General features: G+C 42.7%; 1 protein-coding gene across 2 annotated transcripts; it reads right to left on the bottom strand.

Moving 5' to 3' along the window:
• Positions 1-6,857: 6,857 nt before the first annotated feature.
• GINS3 (GINS complex subunit 3) lies at positions 6,858-11,408 on the bottom strand. 2 transcript variants are annotated; one of them, XM_068993310.1, is made up of 3 exons: positions 11,223-11,408; positions 7,698-7,931; positions 6,858-7,312 (listed from the first exon to the last, which is right to left on the bottom strand). In XM_068993310.1, exons 1-3 carry the CDS (start codon positions 11,406-11,408, stop codon positions 7,082-7,084), a joined length of 651 nt encoding a protein of 216 aa, XP_068849411.1. In that variant the 3' UTR covers positions 6,858-7,081. The 2 variants fall into 2 exon arrangements, with proteins under 2 accessions (XP_068849411.1, XP_068849412.1); XM_068993311.1 differs by lacking the exon at positions 7,698-7,931.
• Positions 11,409-11,980: the final 572 nt, after the last annotated feature.

The following is an 11,980-nucleotide window of genomic DNA, read 5'->3' as shown; positions in this document are numbered from 1 at the left end:
AAAAAATACCCCCAAAACCACAAAACAGAAATATTATTGTAACAAATTAAATAGAGATTGTAAAAATGGTCCACATCAAAAACAAATATTGCTCCCTAAATATAAAGTAGAAGCTTGGACTGGATTCTGGAAGAGTAAAAGGACATAAAGTCTGGTGAAATCTGACTAAAGCCTGTAACTTAGTTAATGGTACTTGATAAATGTACCACGATTGTGTAAGATATTAGGGAAAGCTGGGTGAAGGATATAGAGGAACTCTGTATTTTAGTTTTACAACTAATGTATAAGTCTGGAATTATTTTCAAATAAAAACATTTAATGAAATGACGCCCCTTTAGTTGACTTGACTTTGACCTCTGACAAACAGGATCTGGCTTCTAGATGTGGTCTGCTGTGCATTGGGCTTCCATTTGATTTTTTGGAAAAACCAGAACAAATTTTCTGCCCAGCCAAATACCTTCCTTTAGCTCACAATGCAGGCAACAGGAGAGCACACCCAGGAAGGAGAAGGTTTGTTTCGCGTCCTAGAGGAAGGCTGCTTGGCAAGCAAGCTGTGTCTGGCTGTGTCTCGCTGCACCACGTCTCCTTTAATTAGCAACGCAGAAAGGCAGAAGCCTGGAAAACCAAAAAAATGAGCTCAAACAAAGACAGGCTGGGCCTGTCACCTGTGTTAATCATCTGCTCTCATGAAAGGGTAGCTGCATATTTTCTCAGACTTGCTCTTGATTCCCTATATATTTTATTCACTACTCATTAATGATGGAAGATTTATTATTCATTCAAAATGCCACTATCAAGAAATAGCAAGAGAATTCCAAATTGCAGACACTTTTCTTTAGGTTCAGGACATTCAGCTGTCTTTTATTTTTTTCAGCTGTCTTTTAAAAATTGTTTCTATGTGCAATCAATATTGAAATTTTCAGTTTACTTACATTAGATAAGGACTAATTAAAGTTAGGGAAAGCCAGGTTTCCAGAAGAAATTAAGGTTCTTGGAGTAATTCTTACAAGTTTAAGCATCTAGCCTATATTTTGTGCAACAATTTACTTCAAGTATAGATTATTCTCTTGAACACAAAGACACTTACTTTCAGAAATGCATGTACGGCCTCCACAATTATTTTCTTTTGCCAAGATCACTGTAAAATATTCTTACTTAACACAATTGTCTCAGGCATAAAGATGAAAACCTCTCCTCATATTTCTTGAAGGATGGTGGAACAGAAAATAACAGAGAGACTCAGAGTGGGACTAACTTCTGTATGAACTTGAGTGAGAGGCTCATATTTCTGCATTCCAGTTTCACTATGTCAGACACAGTGGTTCCAGAAACTTCTCAGGTTCAGTGGTTCAGAGGTTCAGTGGTGATGAGAGATTAAAAAGAAGGTCTCTAAAATGCTCAGAAATCTCTTAGACGGTGAAATTTTTATTTAAAATGAGGAACAAGTTATTTCTGCTAAATAAGCAGAAAATTCGATACCCAATCACTGGGGTAAAGAGACTTTTAACAAATGGTACTAGTATGACAAGAGTAGGAAGTCAAGAAACACCTGGAGTAACAGGCAAATTTGGCCTTTGAGTACAGAATGAAGCAGGGCAAAGGCTAATAAAGTTTTGCTAAAATAACACACTGGTCATAGCAAATACCCTCTTCTCACAACACAAGAGGACTCTACACATGGATATCACCAGATGGTCAACACTGAAATCAGATTGATTATATTCTTTGCAGCCAAAGATGAAGAAGCTCTATACAGTCAACAAAAACAAGACAGGGAGCTGACTGTGGTTCAGATCATGAACTCCTTATTGCCAAATTCATACTAAAATTGAAGAAAGTAAGGAAAACCAGTAGACCATTCAGGTATGACTTAAATCAAATCCCTAATGATTATACAGTGAAAGTGAGAAATAGATTTAAGGGACTAGATCTGATAGAGTGCCTGATGAACTATGGACAGAGGTTCATGACATTGTACAGGTAGCAGGGACCAAGACCATCCCCAAGAAAAAGAAATGCAAAACAGCAAAATGGCTGTCAGAGGAGGCCTTACAAATAGCTGTGAAAAGAAGAAAAGCAAAAAGCAAAGGCAAAAGGAAAGATATACCCATTTGAATGCAGAGTTCCAAAGAAGAGCAAGGAGAGATAAGAAAGCCTTCCTCGTTGATCAGTGCAAAGAAATAGAGGAAAACAATAGAATGGGAATGACTAGAGATCACTTCAAGAAAATTAGAGACCAAGGGAACATTTCATGCAAAGATGGGCTTGATAAAGGACAGAAATGGTATGGACCTAACAGAAGCAGAAGATATTAAGAAGAGGTGGCAAGAATACACAGAAAAACTGTACAAAAAAGATCTTCATGATCCAGATAATCATGATGGTGTGATCACTCACCTAGAGCCAGACATCCTGGAATGTGAAGTCAAGTGGGCCTTAGAAAGCATCACTACGAACAAAGCTAGTGGAGGTGACAGAATTCCAGCTGAGCTATTTCAAATCCTGAAAGATGATGCTGTGAAAGTGCTGCACTCAATATGCCAGCAAATTTGGAAAACTCAGCAGTGGCCACAGGACTGGAAAAGGTCCGTTTTCATTCCAATCTCAAAGAAAGGCAATGCCAAAGAATGCTCAAACCACTGCATGATTGCACTCATCTCACATGCTAGTAAAGTAATGCTCAAAATTCTCCAAGCCAGGCTTCAGCAATACGTGAACCGTGAACTTCCTGATGTTCAAGCTGGGTTTAGAACAGGCAGAGGAACCAGAGATCAAATTGTCAACATCTGCTGGATCATTGAAAAGCAAGAAAATTCCAGAAAAACATCTATTTCTGCTTTGTTGACTATGCCAAAGCCTTTGACTGTGTGGATCACAATAAACTGTGGAAAATTCTTCAAGAGATGGGAAATACCAGACCACCTGACCTGCCTCTTGAGAAATCTGTATACAGGGCAGGAAGCAACAGTTAGAACTGGACATGGAACAGACTGGCTCCAAACAGGAAAAGGAGTACGTCAAGGCTGTATATTGTCACCCTGCTTATTAAACTTATATGCAGAGTACATCATGAGAAATGCTGGGCTGGAAGAAGCACAAGCTGAAATCAAGATTGCCAGGAGAAATATCAATAACCTCAGAAATGCAGATAACACCACCCTTATGGCAGAAAGTGAAGAAGAACTAAAGAGCCTCTTGATGAAAGTGAAAGAGGAGAGTGAAAACGTAGGCTTAAAGCTCAACATTCAGAAAACAAAGATCATGGCATCTGGTTCCATTCATGGCAAATAGACGGAGAAACAGTGGAAACAGTGTCAGACTTTATTTTTCTGGGCTCCAAAATCACTGCAGATGATGATTGCAGCCATGAAATTAAAAGATGCTTACTCCTTGGAAGGAAAGTTATGACCAACCTAGACAACATATTAAAAAGCAGATACATTACTTTACCAACAAAGGTGTATCTAGTCAAGGCTATGGTTTTTTCAATAGCCGCGTATGGATGTGAGAGTTGGACCATAAAGAAAGCTGAGCGCCGGAGAACTGATGCTTTTGAACTGTGGTGTTGGAGAAGACTCTTGAGAGTCCCTTGGACTGCAAGGAGATCCAACCAGTCCAGGATATCAGTCCTGGGTGTTCATTGGAAGGGCTGATGTTGAAGCTGAAACACCAATACTTTGGCCACTTAATGCGAAGAGCTGACTTATTTAAAAAGACCCTGATGCTGGGAAAGATTGAGGGTGGGAGGTGAAGGGGATGACAGAGGATGAGATTGTTGGATGGCATCACCGACTCAACAGACATGAGTTTGAGCAAGCTCCAGGAGTTGGTGATGGACAGGGAGGCCTGGCATGTTGCAGTCCATGGGGTCGCAAACAACTGGACACAACTGAGCGACTGAACTGAACTGATGATAAGAGTGGCCTTTTTCTGACAAGGAGGGGGCGGTTTGAGCAGCTCTGATTGCTTTTTCCCTCTGTACCCCCTGGCAGGCGGGGATCTTAGTTCCCTGACTGCTGCTGTTTAGTTGCTCTGTGGTGTCCGACTCTTTTGTGACCCCATGGACTGTAGCCCAGCAGGCTGCTCTGTCCATGGGATTTTCCAGGCAAGAATACTGGAGTGGGTTGCCATGGCCTCCTCCAGGGGATCTTCCCAACCCGGGGACTGAACCCAGGTCTCCCTCACTGGGAGTGAGGAGTCTCAACCACTGGACCACCAGGGTAGTCCCTGATTAAACAAGACCACTCTGGCTGCTTTGGTAAGAAGAATCTGAAGGCTAGGGGTGGGGGTGGTGAATGAATGCAGGGAGGCAGGTGGAAGGTGGCCACAGCCACTCGACAGGAGTGGAGGTGGGGAAGATGTGGGCAGGTTCTGCCAATGTTTTGAAAGTTGATCCAAAGGATAAGGAGAGTAAGAGAAAGATGGCCAAGGAGGATTCCTATATTCTTGTCATAAGCAGTAGGGAAAGATGGAGTGGTCAGAAACACAGACAACAGAGAGGACGAGAAGAGACTGAGAGTAAGATCAAGGCTTCACTTCTAGCCACGTGGGTCAGATGTTAAAAGGGAAGGTCAAGGTGGTTGCCTGCAAGTCTGGAGTTTAAAGGAGGTCTGGCTGGAGATGGAATTTGGGGGTCCTCAGTGTATAGGAGGTGGTATTTAAAACTTGACAAACGACACTGGAGGGAGTCAGAATGGTTAGGAAAGGTCCAAGGACTGAGGCTGGATAAGTCCAAGGATTGAGGCTGGAGCCGTCCAAAACACAGAAGTTGGGAGAGTGCAAGGACTTGACTTAGGAGACCAAGCCTCCACTCCTCTCAGCAGCCCAACCTGTACTTCAAGGGAAAGCCTGAAGATGGTGAGGTCTTTTGTATATAATTAAGGCCAGAATTACCTGGGGAAAGAGCCTTTAAGAGGAAAGAGTGTACATCCCCCCTTGATTTTTATTGAGTGGGGGATTTTTGCAGAAACTGACACCTGTGGTCAGCGATTTGTTTTGTAAGTGAATATTGAAACACTCCAGTCAATAACATTTGGGTAACAAAAGACATATTAATATATCTCTAGTCAATAAGTTGTTAAGAGTGATTTAGTATTTGAGCGAATTTGTTGACTTAAAAAATTCACCTCTTTGAAGGCATCAAGAGACTGATTTGGGGGATGGTTGTGGGGAAGAAGGTTTGGAATTGACAGCCTGGAAGGCAAATCTGTAATTTGGAGATGGGGCTTCAGAAGCTCCTTGCAATATAATTTGTTCAAAATTTTAAATGAAATATATTTTTCATGTGCATACTCACATATTCTTGACATGCGGCCTCTGAGCAAAAAATCGTCTCTAATAAAATAAAAAAATGGTACCAGGGACTTCCCTGGTGGCGCAGTAGTCAAAGACTCTGAGCATCCCCTCCAGGGGTCATGGGTTTCACCCCTGGCCAGGGAACTAGGATCCCACATGCGGAGCGGCCTGGCAAAAAAAAAAATGGCAGCAGCCTTAGGACTGACTTTACAAACAAAGCTGTCTGTGAATTCAAAAATTAAATAATATGCCTTTCTCACTGACTCTGAATTATCTCTGGGGGCCCGGGCTATATGTGAATGCTGTGACATCAGTGAAGTCACTCTTCTCTAGGACACAGCCCATCCCTATAGGGAATGTCTCCCATATTTATGAGTATTGTGCAAACAAAAGAGCAGTTGCTAAAACATGGATTTATTTGGGCATTACTGTCAAGTATGATCAAAGACAACATTCTCTGAGAGCTTTGTCTGATCATCTGTAGTACTCGAGTTCCAGAAATAGCACTTGTACAGAATGTATTCATGTGCAAAATGGATCATTTATTTAGCACTAAAATCAAACTTTAAAAACATCAGTTCCATCTTAAAAACAGGCATTTAAAAAACATTTCTGACATTCTAAGTTTGCATCTAGACATCTGCACAATCTGGAGACCCAAATTCCACTGTGATTTCCACTGACAAAGGTGATTTTCACCAGCTGTGGGAAGCTGGGAGGGGAGCCATGGCATGGAGAGAACTGTCCTTCAAAAGGTCCAGTGGGCCCAGGATGCTGTTTCCTACTCTGCTGAGGTTTCCTCCTTGATCTCCAAGGTAAGAGTTTCGTGGTTGCTTACAGAGACTCTTGGTAACTGGTCAGGAATCCACATATAATCATATTGCAAAATTTCTTGAAGAGAAAAAAACCATGACCGAGGTCTCTTGCCCACTCACTTCTGCCATGCTAAGCTCCTCAAACAGAGCTCTTAATCAGCAACACTGAAGTCCTGATCTCAATGTAAGAAGGGCTGGTTAACACCCTTTAATAACTACTCTGCAATTCCAAAGGACTCTCTGACAGCTTTCCTAGGGAGGGCATGAAGTAACTGAGATCTCACAGGCAAAAACAAGCTCAGTTTAACCATTCCCCGTCTAGGCTGACTGTAGTTTTGTGAAGACCAGTGTACGAAGCCCTCATCACAGAAAAGGAAAACAACGTCTTCTCTTTAGTAAAGGCCAGGCCACTCATCGGCCTTTCCTCTTTTCCTTCCTTATTCTTGGCAATTGCTTTTGGAAACTGGGTAATTCCCCATAGGAAGGTGGCAGGTGATACTTACAAGGAGGGCCAGCATCTCCGGGGGTACTATCCTTTGTACAACCACAAGGAAGATGAGGCAGTTCAGCTCAGGAGGACGTCTTATGAACAGGCAGGAAAGGTCCATTTGTACCCATCCTTTGGAGCTGGTGAAACTGGATATCGAAGGCTGTCCAAACTCCCAGGCACAAGGAATCCCGGTTCTAACTCTATTGCGATGTATGTGTTAATGATCCTTCTTTATGAAGGACCTCGGCTGTGGGTTCCTGGGCTAAGGAGGCCTAGGCTGCGGGTCAGCAGGTAGGACAGTCCTGGAAGACTCAGAGAGCCAGGGACAACACCCAGCATATCACACCACTCCTGACACTGCTACAGGGAATAAGCCCCAAGATGGGACATGATTCTTGCCCTTTACAAGGTCAACGCAGCTCCTATCAGGGACGCATGCAGGGATAAGTCTACAGGGAGAAATTCTGTGTTCTTCTGGCCTTCAGTCTTCCATGTCAGTGAATTTTCTCTTTGCATAGTTCTGAACCAGGTTGGAAGCTGTGAGCTGAGATGCCTGCCCCTTCTCCCAACACTGAAAGTCATTCAGTCCTTTCTGCCCTGTTTGAAACAAGCCTCTCTCCATCTCGTCTAGCCGGGCCACGAGTGCCGACGTGTCTTCATTGTAAGCGTTCTGGGAAGAATCCATGATGCGGCGGAAACGTCCAACAAATGTCTGAAGAAGAAGTGCCAGAGAGAAATCAGATACATTTTTTTTAAAGCCCTGAACACTTACAGGCAAGAATTTGGTTTGGGATTCAGTCAGAAGGAGGTCTGAGCCTCCTCTGCCTATCACCTGTGATCACCCATAACCCCTTTCTTATTTCCAGGATTTCCTGTTGGTTCCAACTCTTAGCAAGCAAATATAAAGAGCAGCACACAAGTCATAGTTACATGCATATGTAATAGGCAAACACAGCCTAACTGTAGGCTGACCTAGAATAACAATACACTGATCGCATAAATCATACACTCCCCTGGGTAAGAGTAACATCTGGTGGCCAGCACAGCTATCTCCTGAGTCATGTGCAATGCCATAGGTTTTCATGTCAGTTACTTGCCTGCAGGAGAGAATGGGAGATGTCGGCATTCTCTGGACTGTCAAAATGCAGGAGCTGGGAGCCGAACCCATAGAAATGTGGTCCCATTTTGTGGAGGTCCACCACGTTGGCGTCTGCACTGAACACAGTCCTCCAACCCTCCTGGTAGATCTTGGGAAGTTCCACTGAAAGGATCCGCCGCTTGTTGTCAAAAAGTCCCTTTGCCAGCCACAAAGGGAGTTCAAGCTTTGTGCCCTGTATCACACAGGATTGTAGGTTTTAAAGACAAGTAACATAGTAAATGTGTTACTATGCACGTGACCTGAGAGAATGAATGAATATCAGTACCGCCTGTTCTCTCTAGGGGAACGACTGCCAAACACAGAGGATGTAGTTGTGACTTAAGAAATGAACTGTGTGGGCTGAAGTTTTACGTCATGATGGAACGGAGAGAGAAAAAGCATTTATACCAAAAAGAGAGTGAAGAACAAAGATGTGACACAAAGGGAAGGCTTTCCTAACTAACGTAAATAAAAACTACCCAATTGCAGATAACAGAAAATAGAAGGTGGAAAAAATGTTATGCAAAAGAAGCATTACTAGAGATAAAGAGGGACCTTTGATAATAAAATGGTCATTAAATCTATTAGAAAAATAGAAATATCTGTCTAAATTAACAGAAGTAAAAGGAAAAATGACAAATCTACAATCATCATGGGAGATTTTAACATCTCTCTTTTTGATAAATGAGAAGTAGCAAACAAAAAACCAATAACAACATAGACAATCTAAACAAAACAAATAAAAGCTTCACCTAATTTATGTATAGATTATGTACTGCAGACCATGCCTTCACAATATCGAACTTTTCAAGCACATCGCTGTTGTTTAGTTGCTAAGTCATGTTCAACTCTTTTGTGACCCTGTGGACTGTAGCCTGCCAGGTTGCTCTGTCCATGGGATTTCCCAGGCAAGAATACTGGAATGGGTTGCCATTTCCTTCTCCTGGGTATCTTCCTGGCCCAGGAATCGAACCTGAGTCTCCTGCCATGGCACATGGACTTGTTACTGCTGATCCACAGGGAAGCCCTTTCAAGCACAAACTGAATGGTTATCTTATGCTGGCGTTTAAAGCAAATGCTAACTTTCAAAACACTGAAATCATTCAGACTATGTTGTTTGGCCACTGTGGAACTAAGCCAGAAATCAAAATCCAAACTGTACATAGCAAAGTCCCCAGATGTTTGGACCTAAGCACCAGTCTTCTCAATAATTCATGAGTCAAAGAAGAATTCATAGTGAAAATTAGAAAACCAAATTAAAACTTATGAAATGTAGTTAAAGCTACAGGAAAAGCACAGCTAAAAATGTAAAAAAGAAAGCTGAAAAATCAATGACCTAGGTACCCATCTCAAAATGTGAATGGTTGCAAGAGAACAAAGAAAATTAAGCCCAAAGAAAATAGAAGGAAAGAACTAATTAAGAACTAAATGACCTAAAAATGAAGGTACAAATGAGAAAGCTGATAGAGCCATTATTTAGTTCTTTTAAAAGACTGCTACAAGGGATAAACTCCTAGTGAGAAATTATGATCTCTTTCTTACGAGATCATAATTTCTCAATATCAAGAATAAAAAGCAGGACACAGCTATAATTGTACAGATGTTTAAAAGATAGTAAAAGGATATTTTGAACAACACTATACCACTATATTTGAAAATTTAGGTGAAACAGTCAAATTCCCAGGGTGGAAAAACCATGTACCAAGAGTAAAACTAGAATAGAAAATCTGACAGCCCTGTGTCTATGAATGAAATGAAATATATCAGTAAAAACCTTCCTACACAAATCTCCCACGCAGAAGAATCCTAAATAGTATATGTAGACATTGCGCACTCAAAGAAGGAGACCGTAACTCCCCTCTCCTTAAGTATAGCTGTACATATGACTTCCTTCCAGAGAGAACAGTCTGGAAGGTGGAAAAGCAGAGTAACTTTACAATGAAGAATCCTGACAAATCCCACATAGCTCAAGTGATCAAGGTTCCTATCAACACAAGTCCCGCTGATGGCAGGTACCCTTGTTAAGATGTGGTAAAAACGGCACTTCGCCTCTATGGTCTTCCACCTCAAAACAGTCTAATCATGAGAAAACCAGCAGACAAAGCCCAAATGAGGAATATTCTCAACAAAATACCTCACCAGCACTCCACAAAACTCTTGGTCATTAAAACCAAGGAAAGTCTGATAAACTGTCAAAGCCAAGAGGAGCCTAAGGACACACAATTACTAAATGCAATTTGGTGTCCTGGATGGGAACCTGGAACAGAAAAAGGACATTAAGTAAAAACGAAGGAAATATGAATAAAATATGGATGGTACACCTCTGTTTATCAGTGTGTAAGAGAACCAACTAATTAAGTACTCTAATGGAAAGTCAAAACATAATGTCTAAATGTTTAAAAACTCAAGATAAATTTAAGAACATTAATTAGAAATATGGAGGTGAATTTTGAAGAGACTGTGAAAAAAGGAGACAGATCCTGTAGAAATGGAAAGGACACGAGGGAGAGCAAGGCAAGGTCTCCTATTTTTTTCTATAAATCTTTGGGTATTATTTGGCTTTTTAAACTTTGCATATGTCTCACTTTCATAAAAATAACTCAAAATAGACCAAACAAAAAACCCTTCTAAACAAAACTTGGGTTAAATACGAAATAAAAAATAACCATTATGGGACTTCCCTGGTGGTCTAGTGGCTAAGACTCCAAGCTCCCACTGCGGGTGGGGGGCGGGTTCCATCCCTGGTCAGGGAACCAGATCCCACATGCCAAAACTAAGGGTTCGCACATGGCAACTAAGACCCCCACGCAGCCAAATAAATATTTTAAAATAAGAACCATTACAAGCCATGTTCCTGGGACAAACTCGAACTTGAAGTCATGCAGTTCTAAGTTCGAATCCCAGCTCACCACTTACAATAAGACCCTGGCACCCTGGCCAAGAAACCCAACATATCTGGGCTTCAATTTCTTTATGTGTAACAACATCTGAATATAGGGCTGTTAAAGGACTAAAGGAGTAATAGATCCCTGCACTAAAAGCTCTCAGGAAATGGTTGCTGATGCCATCATCATTTCAGGAACGAATATAGCAATTTGCAGCTCCGAGACATCATTTGCTCCTACAGAAACCAAAACTGTTGATTTGCTTTAAGGCAAAAAGTGATCAGAACCCTGGTCCGTAGGCGCCGATCCTTAAGCATCAACACACACCGGGTGAAAACACACTGCTGAATTTGGATAGTTTCAAAAAAGAAATCCGTGTTGGAGGGACCCTGACAACCCAGTATAAATTTAGTTTCCGCAGAGGTCGCGAACGCTGGGAGGGTGGGAGTGGGGCGCGCGGCGAACAGGACTCAGCGCTCGGCTCGGCCTCCCTGTACTGTAAAACTACAAATCCCAGAGGGCATCGCGCCCGGCTACGCGGCGCCCAGAGCCCGCAAGTCCTACTCGGAGTTGTAGTCTTTCCAGACGGGATCGCTTACCTCCGGGATCGCATTGTCAGTCTCGGCCCCTCCGCTCCGGTCTAGGAAGAAAGCGCCCAGGCGCGGCATGGGGATCTCCGTGCGCACCGAGAGCTTCTCGTGGGACATCAGAATGTCGTCCAAGGAAAGAAAATTCTCCTGAGGACCCAGCGCACCCGACTCCACCCGGAAATAAGCCTCGGACATGGCGGCGGCTTGAGTGTCTCCGTTTCCACTCTCGTGATTCGGGAGACCTCCTGGAGTCAGGGATGTAAAAAGAGGAGGCTGCTGAGGCTGGTCAGGATTGTGAAGGTTGAGGAGGTCGCCGCGGCAGTCAGACTGGATTCAAACTCTTTTCCCGCGCCCGCGGACGGGCCAGACAGGAGCAGTCGATCCAGGCTGGTCTGCCCAGACAGAAGCAATCGACAAAGTCTGCGGATTTGGTTCTGCGCGACCCAGAGGAGGAGGAGCAGTACTTGGCTCCGCCCAAAGTGTTTTTTTTTTTTTCAGGAGTGTAGCCCGGTGTGAGAACTTTAAATAAAACTGGAGATTGCTTTGAAGCTGCAAAATGCATTTGCACTAGATCGTGGTCCTTTAAATGTTTATATGAAATTTAAAACATTTTGCAACACACTTGGGGGCTTCATTGCACCCTCCCTCTCTGACCTGATCCAGTCTGAATTTACATTTTGTCAGTCTCTGTGAATCTCTGTTAATGCTGGTACTTGGAAGAAACATAAAACAGAGCAGAACTCTAGCACTAGCCCCAGATAATTATT

Source organism: Capricornis sumatraensis, chromosome 20 (assembly GCF_032405125.1).
Source record: "Capricornis sumatraensis isolate serow.1 chromosome 20, serow.2, whole genome shotgun sequence".
Taxonomy (NCBI): domain Eukaryota; kingdom Metazoa; phylum Chordata; class Mammalia; order Artiodactyla; family Bovidae; genus Capricornis; species Capricornis sumatraensis.
Note: the sequence above shows the minus strand (reverse complement) of the source record. Positions and strands in the feature narration are given on the sequence as shown.

Bases quoted from the DNA above. Each gene is read 5' to 3' on its own strand.
- GINS3 (XM_068993310.1), bottom strand. From the start codon at position 11,408: ATGTCCGAGGCTTATTTCCGGGTGGAGTCGGGTGCGCTGGGTCCTCAG. The intron at 7,932-11,222 runs GTAAGCGATCCC...TGTGTGATACAG, and splicing joins CTGACAATGCGATCCCGGAG to GGCACAAAGCTTGAACTCCC. The intron at 7,313-7,697 runs GCAAGTAACTGA...CTTCTTCTTCAG, and splicing joins TCTCCCATTCTCTCCTGCAG to ACATTTGTTGGACGTTTCCG.